This window comes from Heliangelus exortis, chromosome 18 (genome assembly GCF_036169615.1).
Source record: "Heliangelus exortis chromosome 18, bHelExo1.hap1, whole genome shotgun sequence".
Lineage (NCBI taxonomy): Eukaryota > Metazoa > Chordata > Aves > Apodiformes > Trochilidae > Heliangelus > Heliangelus exortis.
Genome location: NC_092439.1, coordinates 10,912,299 through 10,932,982, shown reverse-complemented (window position 1 = coordinate 10,932,982; position 20,684 = coordinate 10,912,299). Strand labels below are relative to the sequence as shown.

Genomic DNA, 20,684 nt, shown 5'->3' with positions numbered 1-20,684 from the left:
ATGCTGTTGAAAATTAATTTTTCTGAAATAAATCCTGTTTTTACCAACAAACATTTGGCTTCCACCAAAAAGCAATCAGAGAATGTTCTTTATGCTATTAGTGAAGCACAGCATATGTTTCTGCTTTACTGGTTGCTGACATTAAGCATCCTGATTTACTGGTTTGAAAATGGTAGCTGGGTCACTAGGATTCATTTAATTTGTATTAAGAATTAAGCTTAAATTTTCAGCAGCACTTCTAAATTTTAGAAACTTTTGTCATTTTATTTACAGTAGAAAGAGAGTAAGGAATACTCTTAGTTCAAGATCTTTTACAAACCCTGTAATCTTAGGCATGGAAAGGATGCGAATGGAAGCTGGGTTTTTTTGTAGCACTGTCAGTTGGAAGACAAGTATGGAGAGAAAAATTACATTAAGCCCAAGTCTGTTGAATCCCTGCTTTACAATCTCTCTGAAATCAGAACTGTGTTCATTTTGAAGTGAGCAACCACCTGAAGCCTGGTGAACTTTGCACACTTATTATTATATGGTTACCTGCATTTACTGAGGACAGGACTCCTGTGCTCAAGAGATCCCTGAATGACTGGGGCTCATGACATAAGGGGTGACCATTGGTATTTCTGACAACTCCTTAGAAGCTTTTGTTGTGTCCCAGACTTCCAAGACAGGAGGCATAGCACAGGCTTTGCCAGTTGTTCTAGAAAGACCTGCAATAGGGCTCTCTGAGTTATGATGAGGAAGGGTTAAGGTCCCCAAAAGAAGTAGCTGACTCCTCTCAGGAAGGCTGTGAATTCTAAAACAATATTTGCAGCTTGTAGCTCCTGTATTTCTTTGTCTGAAAGTTATTATATCAGCCTTTTTTTTTTTTTTTTTTTCTGATGGATATGATATTTAGCTCGGAATGTCCTGATGCTATAGTTGTGTGTATTGTGAACATACTTTCCAGTGACCCATAAGACCAGTTGTGGTTGCTGACTTTGGATGCCTGACTTGAAACATACTGAGACTGATTTTTCATATATGTTCAGCACTTATAAGTTCAACTTCCAAAACTACTGGCCCCACCACCTTTGAAAATGAGATGTAATTTGATTCTAGAACCATACCTAAAATTTGTGGCCATTTAAAAAATACTACAATTGCATATGGATCTGTACCTAGCCTTAAGCACACTGATGTACAAATAATTTTCATAAGCATTTGATGTACATAAAATGCATGAGTTCTATGTATTATTCCAATTCATCTGGGCAGTAAAACCCAGCTGTCATTGAAACACTTTTCCTCTTTTAAATGACAGCTATGAAATGGCAGACCAGTCATTCTTTCAAAGACCCAGAGCTCTGTTACTGAGATGCTCACAAGCATCTGTTGATTTTGCTACGCCAGGCTGAAGGTGGTGTTGAGAAAGCCTTCTGAACAACCTTCCATTTTAATAGGTATCAAATTCTCTTTATTACCATGAAAAAAGAGAAATACTTGTCATTTGAACTGGATAAAAGCTTCTCCAGTTCTTACTAAATGTTTCTGGAATCACAGTGGTAAATAAGCCCTTTTCTTTTCTGATATTTGAAGGTGCTATCTTGTCTCCTAACAGCAGATCTGGTAAATAAAAATCTATATATATTTAAGTGAAAATTACATTTTATTCTGACTATATTTACGCAGAGAGAATTTTTTAGCCTTTTGTTTGGTTTTCTCTTTAACCTAGTTAAAAATAGAATGGTTGAGAGCCTTTTTACAGAAAAACAGAAAATAGAAAAGCTTACATCTCAGCAGAATAAAGACACCCAAACTATTGTTTAGCTATTTAACTCCCAGTTACGCAAATGTTAATCAGGCACTTAAATTGTATTTAGATATCTGAATAACTTCAGGGATTTGAGCTAATAGATCTTTATGTCTGACACATTTCTAATGTGGAAAGGAGAATTACAGAGGGGAGTATGAACGCAATGGTACAATGTCTGATGAATTGATTCCTAGGTGATTTGGCTGGCTGACTCTACAACAGCATTTGTAAGCATCTCAATGAAATATTTAGGAAATTAGCCTCTGTCCTCCTTAATAAATTTTGAAATTTCAGAGATCCACCTGCCACATTTGATTTTTCAAAAAGATAAGCTCAAAGAAAAACAAACTCTTTTATGAAGGAGAGATTCTTATTTGGTGTGAATCAGAAAAGATTTGAAAGGAAGTTTCCTGTTTCACCTTATTTCACTGTATGACTTAACCCAATATGATTTTAGCATAATATCTATAGACAAATCTCCTGAATAAACCCCAGTGAAGTTTGTCTGATCAATAATTGTTTGAAGAAATTACTAGGTTCAGATTCTACTTGTTAGGGTTTTTTTATCTTTAGATTGAACAAAAGCTAGGGAAGGACTTGGTGAGCAAGATCTCTTGGCCACTTTTGGATAATGGTAATAACTAAAATGAAATTCTGAACCCTACTTGGGTTCAGAATTAATGATTAAATTTTCCAGGCATGAATATTTGGGGCAGCTCTTTTCTGTCACATGTAATCATTTAATACTCATTACAAAATTATGGTCAGGATGAGCTTAATAACTTTGCATTGTTGTGTTTTCAATTCAGTTATCTCGATTACATGATGTTATTTATCAAGTCCATTTTTTAAAAATTGTGGTTTGCCAAATTTTCCTGTTTATGAACTATTCAGAGATAATTGAAATTGCCTGTTTCTCTCATGTATCCTTTTCATGCCATCTGCTACCTGAAATTTAGTTTGGATACTTGCCATGCAGTTGTAAAGTGTTTTCAGTTTTATTTACTTCTTGTTGACCATATGTTGTACTTATATTTGTGTGTTTTAAGTATCATATATATATTTATATAAAAAGGGAAAGCATTCATTTATCTTGATTTATCTGATTTACAGCAGGTATTATTACCTCATGATGTCTCAAGCCCCAGATGAATTTTATTCAGTTTTAATGAAGTTTGGTCTTTATTTATATAAAAAATCAAGATTTACTTGGGGTGGCGTGGTTCTGAAAAAATTAACATTGTGAGATAAACTTTGAAAATAAGTAGAAGTTTTAGATAGTGTAATTGATAAAACCAGATACTTCTATGTGTAAAGATGACTTTATTACCATTTAGCAAAAGAATTCAATTCTTCAGTAGTTATGTGAGAAACAAATCTTATTATCTGTTAAAATGAGTCACAAAAGAGCTGAGGGACTGATTTCCCCCCCCCCCACTAATATTTTGAAAGCCAGCATATTTTTCATATTTTTCCTGCGTATTTTTCCTGGTATTCCTGCATTCCTGTTTCATTCTGGGGAGAGTGGATGAGCTAGATTAATCTGTGTGACTGTCCAGGAATAAGCAAAGCACTTTCTGCTGCTTCTTCATGCCAACGCTGTAGTTTTATGGTACTCAGAGACTGATTTTAGAGAGAGCCTGAGAACTGTTACATTTTCCTTAGCAGTATGAACAACAAGGCTGTGTGAATATAGGTGTGCAGCACAGCTGAGAGTCAGTTTGTTACAGTATTTATCTTCCTTTGTGCAGTGAGATGGTATAATTTATTCCTGTATCCCTCAGGAGTAATGTTTCCTCTATTTGCTCTTAGAAATAAATTTGGAGCAGGTCAGCCATCATGTATCTTTCGAATTGTTTCAGAAACATTTGTTTGTACATGTCTGTATATCTAATACACATTCTGTCTCTATCAAGGGCTGATAAAAATGCCCAGTAGCATTGTGGAGTGCAGAAAACCTTTATCAGCCCAGTCCTTATACGTGGACATGGATACTGATTGCTCCTGCTCCTTTAAAGTTCCTTGGAGCAAATTATTGGAAGGGGGGTGCAAGGGAGAGGGCCAGAGAAGTAATGGATTCATCTCTGTGTCTATACATTTATAAGGATCTGAATGGTTAGAAGGAAGCTTTAGGCTCCATCTACAGCCTCAGTTGCTATAGCAAAGCTGCTCTGGAAGTCTTGTTGGCTTCATGTGACTGCATTGCCTGCTTTAAGGGCAATGGCATGTGCTTTACTCAGTGTTTCTGAACATTTATGTCATGCTTTTCAGAAGAGAGCTAGTGGAAGTAGAGGGGTAAAGCTTATTACTCCTTCTCAAATGTATTTGTGGCTCTTGTGTGCATACACTATGCAAGTAAGCTTCTGAATCCCTGTGCAAGCCGTGTGTCATTACTTGAAAGCTTTTTAATTTTCCATTAAAAACCCTAACATGAGAATCTCACCTCCTTTGGACTCACTGGCCAAAGGCCTCAGGTTCACTAAATCAAGAAGAAAAAAATATGAGTTAACATAAAGACTGTGTGGTTCTAGATTACGGGGAAAAGAAACAGAAGAACCAAAGAAAGATAATAAAAAAATTAAGGAAGGAGAAATTTTTCTGACTCAAATCTAGAGAGCAAAAAGTGGGAGTTTGCAGGGAGGATGTGATGATGTCTCCCTGCAGCCTCTTTGACCATTGGAGGTCACTTTCTTTTGTGCACAGCACGCAGCTTTTGCCTTCTGTGCATGAAGAACCCAGTTCCCTAAAACCTACGTGATACATGTGGGGATTAGAATGATTTCATATTTGCTCTGTGGCGTTCAGCCTGTGGTCACCTGACAAGCGTGGAATTTTTAGAGTAAGTGCCATTATTTTTCCAGGCTCCGGGTTTACAGTCATCATTCGATTTGGAAAATGTGGAATGGGTGAATGGTCTTGTTCCTTTTGTAGGGGATTACAATAACACACGGAAGCTTGTGAGTGCTTCTGACAGATGTGTTGGCGGGCTGCCACTGCGTGAAGGGTGCGGCTCTGACTGACAACTTACAATTATATGATGATGAATGGTTCTGATGTGTGTTCAAGAGAAAACCACTTTCTAGAAAGTGAAAGTTCTGCATACGGTTCCTATAAAGTAAGTCTTAAGAAAGGCCCTAACTTCTATTTTTGTTGGGATAACCAATTTGGATCTGCTTTTCTGTCAAACCTTTTCTGGTTTTGATAAACAAGGGCCAAACCAAAGTTTATATGAGGAAAATTAGCTTTGGCCCATTTTTGGCTTAAGAAATGCTTTATCTGCATTTTTAGTCAAACTGACATCATCACTGTAGAGATATACATATGCATACTCTCAGAGAAATACTTAAATACATACACATGACTGTGCAGTAGCCAACAAGTTCACCAAAGAAATCCACTGAGCAAAAAACCCACTTCTGTGTCAGAGGTATAAGTCACCCACCAGTGGGCCCGTGTAGCTCCTGTTAGTGTTAATGAGAGTTTCAACGTCAAAATGTACCCACAGATGAATTGGGGTTTATTTTTTTGGTTTGTTCTTTGTTTTTTTTGTTTGTTTTTGTTTTTTTTTTTTGCTTGATTTAGTCCAGATTTTTACAATGTGGTACTGTCAGAGTCACAGCGTCCAATGGACAAAACACAGAGCAAGTTCAGTAGAGGAGGGCACCTTGGCCCTGGCCGGTTGTTACAGAATGTAGTTGAAGTTGGCTGACTTGGTGCTGTTTTCCAGCATGTGGACTGAATCTAGTTGCTAATCTGAAATATCTAATTTTGGGGAGGTGTTCTGGGTAACTTTGCCTGTTAGAGCTGTGATATTGTGAACTGATACCAGGACAAGTCCCTGGAGATAACATAATACCTTTTTGGGATGCAAAATTAGTGGTTTGCAACTTGGTTTTTCTTTGGGTTTCTATCTGGCCAAACTACTGACCCTTTCTGTGGAATACTGGTCCTTGTCTCTGGTAATAAAGGGATGGAAGCTTCTTCAAAGGAAAAAACTTTCTGTTTGAAAGTACTTTCTTGAATATTACGTCTATCATGCTCATAGTATTCAAGTTTTCACTCTAGCCTTTGCAAAAGGTACCCTTGCTAGAGAGGAGCTGTTAAGCAGCCTGATCAAGCGTGCTGATTCTTGCCTGATTTTGCTGTAAACAATTATCATGGTTTTCCTATCGGTCTGTTGGCAATACTTGTTCTTGTTATCTGATCAGCATTTAATACAGTGTAAGGTTCCACTTGAAGGGCCTGGATCTCTGTCATTATCCATCTTTTGAGATTATTTCACTGGTGCAAATGAGAAAAAAAAATGCCACGAACAAGAATGGCCACATTTTGTAAATTGCAACAAGCTATGCACTTGGTACGTGGTGATTTAAATTCTTTGCCCTATGATCTGGAACTAATTGCCTGTAGACTAAGGTGCTGAGTAGGTCCAGTTAATAGTTTTCAGAAGAAGGGAGATGTTATTGTCTTTGTATCAAAGTTCACATTTACACCGCTGTTTGTAAGATAATAAATTCATTGGGGAATTGCAGTTTGCTGAAGAAGGAAATTTCCTGTCAGCTAAAAAGCTTTTGGACAACTTCTGAACAGATCTGGAGGTAGGATAGTGCACTGAAAGGAACTGTGGTTCCTAAATACAAGGTCTCATCACAATTCTTCTTCCCTAAAATTGGAAACTTTCTGAACTTAAGAAACTCAAGCAATCCCATTATAGAACTAAAAAAAAATCCACGTGACTTCAGCATTCATGGAATAAGCCAGCAGCCCTGGGACCCACAGGTGACAGCTTTGCCTGTGGAAAGGCTGTGCCTGTGCAGGCTGCTTTTCTCTCTTTTCACAGGAAATGTTCCTTGACCACTGGCTTAGGCTGAGCACTAGCAGGTATTCCAATTGAGCTAGTAAGTTATATGACATGTAAAGCTTTGAAAGGAAAAAGCAAGAAAACATAAAATAATTTATTCCACAGAGTTTATGCCACTGGGTTCTCAATTGGCTCTTAGTTTCACTGCAAGTAATTGAGGTGATTCCTTATAAATTTTCCAGGGGCCTCTGCCAGGAAGCGTGATAGATGCTGTACATACAGCAATAGTAGAAGCAGACAACAGTCCTTGTCCCAGAGAGTTCACAGTCAAAACTTGTGATGAGAGAAAACAGGTGAAAATATGCTTGGTGTGGAAAAGTGGGCACCACTGACAATGGTGTTAGCGTGTGTGATATAAGGAGCAGAAGTCACAGAGTACCACCTGCCCAGACATACATAAGGTGGTGTAAATTATACCTTGCCCATAAATAAGTGTTTAAAAAAAGCTGAAGGAACCAGATACGTGTAACTTTCAGTGTCTGAGACTCTGCCTTCCTGGTACTCATGACTATATTAATACTGTGAGCACAAACGTGGGAGTAAGGTTTAGGCAGCTTTGCAGCCCAGAGATTAGAGAAGTGATTAGTTGGCGAAAAAAGATTGTATGGTTGTCTAAATACAATGAGTTCTGTGGGTAAAAACCAAAACAAAACAGTAAGATAATTCTCATGTGGACTCAAGACAATGAAAATGCAACCAAAGGGTAAGAGGTCAATCTCAACTTTAATATATGTAAATAGAAATTAGATGGACAAAACTCTGAGCACATGGAGAACCTGGCAGCAGCCCAAACTTCTGTCTTTGCCTTGATAGTAACAAGCCTTTGCATAGCATGTTCAAACCATTGTGATCACACTCCTTTTTTTGTATGAAGTCCATAAATACAACCTTTTATATAAAGAATTTAGCTCCAGAAACCGTGCAGTGACCTTCCTGAAGATGTAAAAGACACAGTGTATAGTTTACAGTTAAGAAATATACAGTCCTGTTATGAATTTCATTGCATTCATGAACAGGTACAAGTGCATGAAGTGCATTAGGTTGTGGTGTATTTAATGCAATAGGAATAGCATCTTCACTGTCTTTTGTAATATATATAAATGAATAGGGAAATATCATAATTTTGTCATTTAACATTTGAACAAAGATATTTCCTACCTGTTCTGTCCTCTGGATGAGTACTTCTAAGATGATAACTCAGCAATCTTTTGTGTAAGGTTTGTTCTGATAAGACTGAATTTCCTATTGGGCCTAAACATGAAAAAATCCTTCTAAACAACTGAGGCATTGAATTCTTTTGCATTTGTGTAAAGAGTATATAATAAGACACATTAATCTACCTCTTCAAGGTAGCTATGTAGAGTTTCATGCATGCTTATAATTTCTGAGGAGATATGCAGCTAAAATTCAGATTATCAATTTGAAATGTTATAGCTATAGAATCTGGATTAAATCAAGAAAAAGCAAGAAGCCTAAATGTTTAAGACAGAAATTGTTTAAATTATGTTTGTTACCTGCTATAAGTTCCACTGAAGGTTGAGGCATAATTCTCTAGAGCTCTATTGCTTATAGTAAGGATGATTCTAGAAGAGAAAGGATGTTTATTAGCAGAATAGGAAGTAAAGAATAATTCAAAACTGTTTGCATGATCTTACTGTGATTTACCTTCTCTGTATGTATGAAGAGGTAATTGTACTGAATATGTATTTATCTTTTTGGATAGCAGATTTTGGGATGAGAACTGTCCAAGTGTTATTAACTCTCAGATGTTTCCAAATGACTCAATTTTCTTGGCTCTGAAACTTACTTTATTACTATGCCACGTATTTGGGAAGATGTATATGGTGATGAAGTTGTTCATCAGCTTTGGAGTTAAAAATTATTTTCTGATGAGAAATAGATGATGAGCTAAATAATGGGTCAGGTAGCACGTCACACTGTGACATCACTTGTTCTAAGCAGACAGGAAACTTGTACATAGAGGATGTCCAGATTTGCTCCATCAGGAGAGCAAAAGGGGGCTGTGTCTGGTTTGCTGCACTAGGACAGGGTGAATCCTGCACTCTGTTATTGATGGTAGTGCTTTTAGTTTCTATAAGTCCAGTGTGGAGAAACCAAAGCCCATTTCCTGTTCACTCTTTAATTTGACATGATCAGTACACTTCAAATTGCCATTGTTTCCAAAGCTGGCTACGAAATTTCATTTGTAAATGCCTGAGCTGTATCTAGGCACAAGTCTAAAACAGTTTTAATTTTGCAGAATGTCTCACAACTAGTGAAAGCTTTCTTCAGTAACCCAAGAGAACTTAAAACATTTGACGTTGAAAATTGTGTTTTCGTATAGATAAGTATAGTTTTTCTTACATGATTAAACAATATCTTTCTTCAAAAAGAGTTTTGATTTATTTGGTTTACTACCAGGATGCTCCTCTGTGAATGTAAAACTATCCAGTATCTTGCTATATCCATACTGGTCAGTCTGAAGCTTTGGTATCTATTAATTACTTATTATTCAATCTGTGCTCTGAAAACATGAATATTACACATTTGGCTGGAGTTTTTCAGCACACTCAGTAACTGTGGTACAAGCAAATAATCTTCTCGACGTCTTTATATAGTCAGGGTACCAAACTGACAAGGGTGAGATTAAGAGTGGGACTTTAACAACATCATTGATTTATTGGTTGTTTAGATTGAGGTGTTTAGGTCCTCATTCTTTTCCAGAGGCCAAGAATCAGGAATTGCAGCATTTTGTATGTAGCTATGTATATTATAGCCTCAATCTTGCACTGACACAGCTGCAGCTGTGAATGTTCAGCAATTCCTCAAATAAAACCCCAAGTTTTCTAAACTGTGAACACCCAGTAAATGAATCTGTGACCCATTGTTTCTCATTTTGCAGCTCTATCCATAATTCACTGAATTTATTGAAACTTTTGCAATGAAATGTAGCCAATGATCCTACGGGCAGCAGCCATTTACTCTGCAGTTCCACTTTCTGCTTTTGTCTTCAGTTGTCCCATGTGCTGAGTATAGCAAACATATGTAAAAGGTGGAAAAAAAATATATATATATTTTTAATTGCATATGTTGTTTGCTTTTTTTAATTGCATATGGTTGCAGTTTGCTGCTTTTTTTTTTTTTCCTTTTTTTTCCCTGGATTTCCTGGACAGCTTAATTAATGATTAATTTTCAGCCCTGTATATATAAAGAAATGCAAAATTCTTGAAGAATATTAGCGCATTCTTTTCTTAAATCTTTCCACAGATTTATAACAAACCAGCAGTTATTAATGAAATATATATATATATATCCATACGTATGGTACTTGAGAGATTTGCAAACCTTTTACAGGTTACAGTTACATTACTGCTGGATTTACCTCAGGAAAGTCTTGCTTGTTCTATATTTATATTTGTATTTATATAAAATACGATCACTTGTTTAAGTAAAAATGTTATTAGTTTAAAGGAGGCTATAGAACTGATTTTGTCAGTGTATTTGAGTGTCCTGGAAAAGACAACATCATGTGCTATAGAGACCTTGAGAAATGATAAATAGAGAGGAGGTTCTAGCTATTGTTTTCATTCCTTTGCATCCTTGTTTGAATTCATTTCAAATCAAGAGCATATTATTTTGCTTTCTTTGTATTATACTTTTACATACAAAAACGCTTAAAGATTTCTCATGAAAAATTATTTTTGTTATACAATTGTTTTAATTTCAGAATATTTTATGTAAAAGCTGAGTTAAGATTTTTATACACAATATTAAGAAGCCTTCAAATCATTAAACAGATGTTTATTACTGCATTATTAGGGTAATGAGTAGAACACGATTTGGGGAACAAAATAGAGGTCTTTTGAATCATCCATATTTTGTTCATAAATCATCTGGCATCACAAATTTTCCAAGGAACATTAATCAGTTTAATAGAAACTCATTTTTCTTGCTTTTTAGGAAGTTCCCTCATTCCCTGCCCCCTGCAAACTAACCTGTGTGGAGGAGGTTACAGAACCTTTTATTTTTGTATTACCTTTAGTTTAAGATGTTTTTAGTCCCCAAGATTTTTACTAACATTTTATAGGAATTTTATGGAATTTCTGCTGTGCTAAATGGTGCAGGACTTGTTTGGCATTCCACCAGATAGGAGAAGATGCAATGACAAAAAATTCCTTAACTGTGGTAATATATAATTGACTGAGGTAGGAGCCTCTTCTTGCTTCAGCTTGGAATGAGAATCTAGGAGAAGTCTGCAATGTTAAGAGAAATAAAAATGTCATCAATAGGATGAGTCCAGTGTTTGGGTTTAGTAATGTGCTGACCACAGGCTGACGTGCAATCTGCAGCTTCTTGGTTACAGGGAATTCTGTTTTCTGGCCTATGGACATGCAGCATCCTGCATACCCATAGGCCATATGATCCATGATTTGTTCCAGAGCAGTTAACAAAGAAAGATTTAAAGATTAAATTCTCAATAGTTTGTTTCACTAATAATAAGAAGAATGTAACTCCAGCTCACAAGTGTTTGAAAAGAGTGGATGCCAAAGATGAAAGTGAATTATTTAGAGTTATAAAAGAACTATAACAAGGAACAGAGGTGTGAGATTAAGAGAAAAAATAATTAGGCCAAATATTGGGAGAAATTTCAAATCTTTTAAGGCTAAGTAGACTTTGATGGGGCTATGCTGATGAGTTCTTGCTAAAATATCTGCTCAGTCTCTTTTCCAGAAAGAAAAAGAAAAATAATGAAGATTTTGAGATCTGCTTTCATTAACAGAGCCTTCTTCTTTTGGAAAAGAACAAATACTGCAAATCCTATAGATTTTGTTACTTTGTTAATATGTAGTAAGAAACAGGAAAATAAGTTTATCATTCTTCTTTATTATAACATTTTCTGTAATCTTTTCTCTGGGCATTGCAAGCAAGTTGTGCTCCCCTTTTCCTGCCTATCCCTGACTGTTGGTGTGTAAAGCCTGAGGCTCTCTTGCCAAGATTGTGTTTTCACTTGGGAAGTAAACAGTGGTGTGTGTGCTTCAGGTGATTACATAGAATATACAGTATTCTGGCATTGTAATGCAAATAAGGCAATGATGAGTATGTCAGTGAATACAGGCAACCTAACAGTAAAACACAATTTATTATGGAAGGGAAACTTTAACTGGAGGAATGAAATGTACATGTAATCTCCTCAAAAGATATTTCTCTTCTCCAAGCTTGCCAAACTGACATCACATTGACATTGAGAAAGTTCCTTTTGACACCTACTGTACTGTCTACTGCAGGGTTCATGAAATGGGCATTTTCCTGAAATAATCATGCAACTAAGTGACCAAATTGTTCTGAGGCAATACAACTGTATTTCACAGGAACTAAATATATTTCTTCACACTGATCTTGCATGTTTTAGTTGAGCAGTCATTAGCATGTTTATAATGGTTCTAATTTAGCACAACATTTTCTGAATTTTATCCTAGAGTCATTTACAAATTGTTCATATTGAGTAAACAAAGGAAACAGATTGCATTTTATACTTAGTAATTTATCTGAAAGAAGAGGGGAGGGTTAATTGTCTGAAAGTTTTGCTCTGTTTGGGGAAGTGATTCTAGTCTTGCATTGCTGGGCATACAATGCCTTTTTCCCTCTGTTCTGGGAAAAAAAAATTAAAAATGGAGGAACAAGTAAAATGAAAAATTAGGAGCAGGACAAGATTTGCCACTCCCAAAGGAGAGTGTGGAGCAGAACTGGAGCTGGCATGAGATTATATAAAACAGTTGGTGCATTCCTGAACGATCAAGTGCTTGAGAAGTCCAGCTCTCTCTCGTAGAGCATCTGTGTTGATGTTTATATCAGTGCCCTGCTGTATGGGAAAAGCATGCTTTCTCTTGCTGCTTTTCTAAAAATAGCACAGCATATAGCATTGTATGAGTTATTTTAAGAGAACAAAAACATTTGCAAGGTTAAAGGTTCTGCTTTTTAATAAAAAAACCTCAGGGTCAGAACTGTATCTTAGTTATTCTTTCCATGAAATTCAAACTCCTTTTTATGCAGAGTTTTGCACCGAACAGAACACAAATGCTCTTTGCACTGGAGAGTTCCTGTTGCAACAAGCCATTTAGGCAGAACTGGTACAAGCTTCAGACTCTGCAGTTTCCCCCACTCAGCCACATCATAGGAAACAGGTCTGGAAATCACCCCCAGTTAAATTCCAGTGCTTCTCTTTAGGACGGCTGTTGTTTCATGCAAGATCTAGACCATTCAAGTAGTGCAAATGAATTCATAGGAAAACCAGAACATTTTAATATCTAATTATTTTTAGTGAGCTCAGAGAGTTTTAATTAAAAGTTAAGAGACCTCTCCAAGCTCTTACAGTTCTAATTTTATCATATTGTGGAAAACTTGTCACTATTGAAAAATGTACAGCAGTTGGCAGATTTACTTGGTTCCCTGTCCTAAACAAAACTGTAATGTTAGATAGCCAGATCTCAGTTGAATTTCCATTATTTCTCTTGCAAAAGAAATCTACTGTGGGTTGACTGCCTTTTGAAATAGTTGTATTTAGTGAGGCTTCTTTATATTTTATTTTTATTTATTTTTCCCCATTTCTTTTGGTTTTACAATACTTCCTACAGGTTGCACAGAGAATCCAGAACCATGTTCCAATTCCTGATCAGAAAAGTGCTGGGTGCTCAGCAAACCCTTGTGAGATACACAGTCCATGCCAGAAACATCACAGCCTTAACAGCCAAGGCAGATAAAGGGATGGATAGAAACCAATCAATATGAGAGGAGGAAGTAAACAACTGGCCAAGATTACTTGGCTCCTTAATGACAGAAGCAAGATATAAAATTTATGAGTGGTTAGGTTTGCCTTTTTTTTTTTTTTTTTTTTTTTTCTTTTTTTGTATGTGTGTGTGATTTACAGTAAAAGTAGCAAAAGGAATTAGCAGGTTTTCCTGTTCTAAATGTCATGTTGTTCATTTTTATGTTGCGGTTGTATTTTTGTTTTCAACGACTTGGCTTCTGATAGCTTATTAAATCAAGAACATTTTGAAAAGTTGGCCAAAGAAATCAATTCTCTGGCTAACAACATATCTGAAATGCCTTTCTGCTAGACCACAAAAATTAGTTACTGTTGAAGAATTAAGAAGGGTGAGATGAGATTCCTCTGACCTGCCTTTCTATTGACAGCCAAGCTGCTTATGAGGAAGAGACAGTGGCAGTTCATTGCAACTATGGATGTTGAGCCTTCGGGCTGATTTTTTTATTAGTTTTGTACTGTTACTGTCTCCTTTTGTTTTATTCAAAGTTTATGGAAACAGTAAAGGATAATTTCTATTTGATAGAAGAAAAATAAGTAACTATGGCAACAAAGAATCTGTTTAAGTAACATCACACAAACTTTACATCCTTGAATTAAAAAGGAATAGAGAGTTCTGTTCGGCGGTGTAGTTTCTGATGATCATGTTAAATTAGATTTTTATTTCTCAAATCATGAATGTAAATGTCCTTAACTTCATTTTGAATTGTTAGAAAATTATAAAATAAGTTTTTCCCAAAGTGAATTAAATTAACCTTTTGCCTTTCCTTTTGATACTGAAATGTTAGAGCTTGCACAATTGTAAAATACATAATACAAAGTGTGAAAAACAGGAAATATTTTTGAGATAGTTGTATGCTAGGTGGTTCTTTATCTCAAGGAAATCTGGAGGGCAGTGAACTCACAAAAGGCCTGTAAGTAAGCTGTTGTCAGGAACTCAGAGATCAATCAGTTAATCAGAGGTTCCAACAAATATATTAAAACTCATCATCGCATTTAAAATAAAAATTTCCTGAATAATTCACATTTTTTATGAACAGATCTAATATAGCACCAATGGGCTTGGCATTTTAATTTAATGGTAAGTAACAAGCACCAGCTAGGGTAAATCTAAATGATACTTGACTTTTATTCAGCAATATTTGTAGAGTACTGATTTTATTTAGATTTTTCTACTCTGATCAAGATTATTTATGAACATTACTGAAACAAACCTTGCTCTTTGAGATGGGACTGTGTTGTTCTTATTAATTTTAGATGTAAGGTCCTTAGCTTCACCCTCTTGAAAGAAGTAAATTTACCCTTGAGGCATGGAGTGAGATGTGCAAAGGTACAAGACATAGCAGGGCAACCAAGTGGTAGTAATGTAATTTTTTTTTTTTGCAGGTTATTCTGTTTGGGGGGGAAAAAGCATCTCTTCTGTAGTGGCAGTCCAGTGTGGTAGGCCTTGTAAGCACACAAATGGCTTCCCAAGAAGTTCATAATCTCATTTAACATTCTTTAAACGGGAACCCCCCTACACCCTAAACTTCTTCTCTAACAAATATTTCATACATGGTGACAGAGTAATTCCACTTGTGCTGGTTTTCTCATGATACCAACTTGAATGAGGTATTTGAACTCATTTGACAAAGGCTGATCTAAAGAACACCTTTCCTCCTGCAGAGCTGAAAGCAAATAAATGTAATGGGAGTATCTTAGAAAATATAGAAAATTAGAGATAAAAGAACTTGCATATACTAAAGTAGTCCCAAATAGTCTCTCTGTGCTTTGCAATATCTACTAAATAGTAATGGGTTATAACTAGGTGATTCTGAAAAAGAAACAAAGATACCACTAATTCTGTAGTAGTATTCCTCTAAAATGTAGAAAAGAAGTTTATCCTCATACTAATGAGGATATGATCATGTTTTAGAACAGTTTCTTTTGTAGAATGCCTGATTTCTCTTCTAATTCATTTGCCTTGTCTTTTTCAATGCCTCTTTTCTTGAGATGTAAGAGTTCAGATGCATGTAGAAATATGTCACCTATACCTTTGATTGAATTATATTTCTGCATTGTTTATGAACTTGCTATGCATTTGCAATCATTATTAATAAATCACTGTGCTTTTGTCTTCTGTCACAAAGTAACGTATGTTTTCAAAAAGAATTGTATGCACAACAAGTCCTGTTTTAGAGCTCATACCATTGATAATTATCAGTTTGCAGTATTGTTACAGCATGTTTTGAGGGAAGCTTGTTATAAAAGAAATAACAAGGCACTGCACGGTAGCAAGAATAAGACAGTTCAGTTGATCACTGGTATAGGTGTTATAAATATGCCAGTCTGTACTATAGTGTTTTATTAAGTCTGAAAAAGTCAAAGCTGATTTGAAATAATAATGTCTGACAGTCAGTGCTTTGAAGTTTTGCTGCTGCGCTCTCACATTTAGGCTTTCTTTTATGTATGACTTTACCATAAAAAAACAAAAACACACACACACGGCATAAAGAATTTTTTTTTTCCATATCTGTATTCAAAGAAAGTAATAAAAAGCTACTTCAATGAATTAAAAGGAAAAAAAAAAAAGGGAACAATCCTTCAGAATCTATGAGGATAGGTGCAGGCCACTATAATTCAAATAAAATTTTAAAAAAAGGTAGAATAAAGAGAAGACCAGGGGCAAAAGCTATCCTTGATAGGAACAAGATGACTTCCATTCAGCTGGAAGAACTTGAGAGCTTGGCTGTGATAGCTAACACACTCGTTCTTCATCACCGGTCGTGCAACAAAGAGCTGGATTCCATCCATTCCATGACTGATTGATTACCCAATGGACAAATGTTAATTCTTTTCGTTGATGCTTTGTCATTGTGGAGAGATCCTTTTCATCTAACACCTAGGCTTTTTTGTCCTTTTTTTTTTTTTTTTTCTTTTTTCTTCTTCTTTTTCTTTCTTCTTTCCCCCCCTGCTTATTTATCTTTTAACATCCTCCTTTTACTCACCTTTGCAAAACTGTCATGTCTAAAATTCTTGCAGTACTTTAAACTCCTTTAGTCTGCAATTAAAATTGCTAACAAAGTATATAATAAACCATGATATTAAATAATACTCAGTGATTTCATTTAGTCATCTCAGTCTAATTACACTTAACCTGTTTGCTGTCCTTGAAAGAAAATTCTTCCTAATTTACAAGAGAAGAATATAAAGGATGAGGAGCTGCGTGTTGTTAATGTAATAAATTGCTCCAGAGCAACTTCATGATTTTGATCTTACATCCGTCAGTACAAAATATGCTACGTTCTTGCATAAGCCCAACTATGGTTTATAAAGTCAGTGCGAAGAGCTAAAAATGTATAAATGCTAATTTCTTTCTTTGCTTCTTTTATAATTGTCTTTTACAAGAATACCCCTGAATTTTAAAAATGTCAGGCTCCACAAGGTTTTGGAATGATGCTGAAGCAGAGCCTTAATGCAGGGAGAATGATGCAGTGCAGATGTGAATTCGGGCTTCTTCAATGTTCAGTGCTGGATTCTGAGCGGATGTTTTGTTTCTATAATGAATCAAATCAGAAAAAGAATCAATATGGATGAAGACAGATTACTGGTGTCAGAAGATAGCTTTGTAGATTTTATATGTATGTAAAAATTAATTTTCAGTACAGAAGAAGAAAAATTCTTTCTGACTCACAAACCTTTTCAAAATATGTTTGTGAACACAGCATACAGAACTTGAAGGCAGACGTGCCTTTCAAGTGTGAGTCTTTATACTGAGTTTTGTGTCTAATGTGGAGAACCTCCAGAGAGCTTTAGCAGATATCTTTTTTTTTTTTTTTTTTTTTTTAATTGAATGGTTTGTTAGAAAGCACATTGTGTGTTTTTGTAATCTTCGCATAACAAAATAGAGTAGCTATAAATTGTGTGGTCAGATCTATAGCATAGAGTTTGAATAAGGGTGTTTAAAGAAAAGTCTTAAGGACTTTTTTAGTCATATAAGCAGAGAAAGATTGTAACAAGCAATGTGATTATATTGAAAAGAAGACACACATATAGATCTATTTACCTTTCCAGTTCTTCCTCAGTCTGTCTTAAGAAATGTGTTTTGCCCTTATGTAATATAAGAACATTACAGATAAACACTGGTCTTAAGAAACATAAGAGAAAATATAAAGCAAGTGCTTTTGAGGAAAGCATTTTATCAACTCCTGTGAAATTCTGATAGTTTCTTTTTAAAAATTCAAATGCTTTTTCTTCTTTGTATGAATTGACAAAAAGATCTTTTTAAAAAAGCAACAGAATACATAACGTATAGCAAACATCAAAATAAGGCTCCGAATCTTTTTTTCAGGGATGAGGGGTCTGAAATTTTGGCAGGGGAAAAAACCAAACATCTTTTTAAACCAGTGATGGTATCACAAAAAAGGACAAATTATAATGTTTTATTGATAATTGATGGTTATTTCTTGATTCTTCTATTATCAGGCCAGAACTCATAAAATAATAAGTGCCTGTTATTGTGAAAAATAAATTGTTATTATATAACAAGTATTTTATCACTGCCTATCGCAACTTACAGCTCCTTAATTTTGTCTCTTGCACAGAAAGATATAATTAGTAAATAAATTAGCTTTTCTACTGAAATATTACTTCAAAAACATTATGAGCTGTGTTGTCTTTCCATGGAGGCTTGCACGGTGAAAATGCATTGCAATTAAAACCTGATCTTTGATCTTTTGATACTTACAGCTTGACTTGCTTTCAGCTGGTTTTCTTTTTTGTTTGGTTTTTTTTTGTTTGTTTGTTTCAAATGAGTGATGCTAATGTGAATTTTTAGTGTGAAACTGCTTGCACCCTAAAATGTGTTTGGCCTTATGGCCTTTTTCTTCCTTAAACTTCTCCCTAAATCTCTAATTTCTTTTTCTATGACCTCTTTGAATGCTTCTCCTCCCTCTGAGTATTTTTAGTACTCTCTGAGGTGGAACAAGCTGTTACCCACTGCATTGGTGTGATCTGTGTTGCCATTCTTTGTCTGGGCTTTCTGCTTTTTGTTTTTAGTTGTGTGACTGCATCTGATGGGGCTGCTGGCATGAGAATTTGAGACCTTAATCTGCCAGTAATTTAGCAGAGGATGCGTTAGGCTGAACTGTGCCTTCTTGTACACCCCAGTGTTAATTCTCAAGTGACTGCTGTAGATTTTCGAACATTAATAATTTTTAGAAAGTGTTGTATAAATTCATTTCCAAGAAGTGAGAGTTTCTCACATGCTCAGATGTGTGGCTGTTCCCAGTGTCTGCACTAAGAAACAACACACTCAGCACTACCTGGAGCAATACATGGTCCTGTAGTGAAGGCTCTTTACAAAGATTCTTCTTAGGAACAGAGTTGCATTTAAATAATGGTTTTGATATCTTGCTAAACTGGGCCTAAGGACTTTCAAGGAATTTAGAATAGATTTTGTTAGTGAGTCTGTCTATCAAGGAAAGTAAATGCATAATGTTGAATGGAATTCTATTGTTACTAACTGGGAACAGAAAAAAAAAAAAAAGAAGCGTTCGATTCTGTTTAAGTTTTCTTGATAACTATTTATAAATTTGGATAGTGATTCTTGAAGTCATGAAACTCAGAATCATAACATTAACCATAAGGATTGCCATCTTAAAAATCAAAGGTTTTAAGGTTTCTGGAATCATAGAGTGGCTTAGGCTGGAAGGGACCTGAGAGATCATTTACTCCAACCTCCCTGCCATGGGCAGGGATGGCTCTCATCTAGACAAGTTTGCTCAAGACTTCATCCAACCTGGCCTTGAACACCTCCTGGGAGGTGGCATCCATAACTTCTCTGGTCAGTCTGTTCCAACGTCTCATCTTCCTCATACTGAAGAAATTCTTCCTAATATCCAGTCTGAACCTATTCTCCTTCAGTTTAAAACCATTTTCCCTTGTTCTGTCACACTATTATGAAAAGTCACTCTTCAGCATTCCTCTAGGTTCCCTTCAGGTACTGGAAGGCATCTATAAGATCCCTCTGGAGTCTTCTCTTCTTCAGGCTCAACAATCCCAGCACCTTCAGCCTCTCATTGTAGCTGGTTATAATGCTCTAGGTTATAATTTAGACTTCAGAGCCAATTAGTTTAGTTTAGGAACTGACAAAACCTTTACAAGTTATTGAAGTCTGTTACCATATTTGCTAGGGGAGCTGGGGTCTGATCATATGAAACTTATCAATGCCAGTTTTCTACTTTCTCCTAAATGTAATGACTTCAGTGACAGTTTTGCCTAGAGAAGGGCTCCCAGATTAGGGCAAAGATTTGAAATGTATTCTGAACTTCAAATTATGAAAGCATATCTTCTAATCATTGCATGTTGTTTCTAGTGTACTGAGAAAATTTCTGAAACTGTGAACATCCAGTATGTAGAGTGCTTTTATGAAGTCCATGGAGAAATTATATGAATAACTTCTGCATTGACATGGGTATAAAAATGGGTTTCAGATGTCACTGTGTGCCAAATATCCAAAAAAAGCTTCTAAATCTTCATGCATAATTTGGAGTGTACAGTCATTTTCAAATGAAAAAGAACTTGTATATACATTGGCAATCTATGCATGTAAATTGGCAGTTAGCATGCATAAATCCTGAACAGTTTTTCTTTCAATTAGACCCTTGTTAAATCCATAGTAACTCCATTAACCTCAGTGGAATTACTTTGGATTTAAAATACAGTTAAATGACAACTCTGTTTGGCTACAAGTTCAATTCCATTTGAAACTATGGAACAACTAGAACAAGGAGAACAGGTTTTAAAATGAAGGTGGCACCTGCTTTATTGATGTGTGAGAATAGATTTGTTAATTTTTTTTTTTCTCTCTTTAAATAGATTCATCCTGCATGGAAAAGCTACTTTCTAAAGACTGGAAGGAGAAGATGGAAAAATTGAACACAAGTGATCTCCTTGGAGAAATTAAAGGTATCTCATTAGATTACATTTTAAATGTTTGCATATATATTATAAAAGGGCTTGAGGGAAAAAAACCCAAAAAAACAACAATCATCACTAAAGGGTGCTTTCCTCTTTCCTCTTTCGCCATGGGTTTTTTTTACGTTTATCTTTGGTATGACAGATGCATCTGCCAAGTAAATAAATTAGAGTATGTCACAGTCAGTTATAGACAGTATCAAGGATGGTACCACAAAACCCAGCCTTAGTTACATTAGTTCATTGGCATTAGC

At 35.6% G+C, this 20,684-nt stretch overlaps 1 protein-coding gene across 15 annotated transcripts in view; it reads left to right on the top strand.

Moving 5' to 3' along the window:
* Window positions 1-20,684, top strand: part of SOX6 (SRY-box transcription factor 6) — a 329,755-nt gene that overhangs the window by 146,558 nt on the left and 162,513 nt on the right. For all 15 annotated transcript variants that reach the window (XM_071762378.1, XM_071762369.1, XM_071762370.1 and 12 more), the window contains one exon: window positions 20,332-20,421. In XM_071762378.1, coding sequence (XP_071618479.1) covers window positions 20,332-20,421 — 90 coding nt within the window. The remainder of the gene's footprint in view (window positions 1-20,331; window positions 20,422-20,684) is intronic.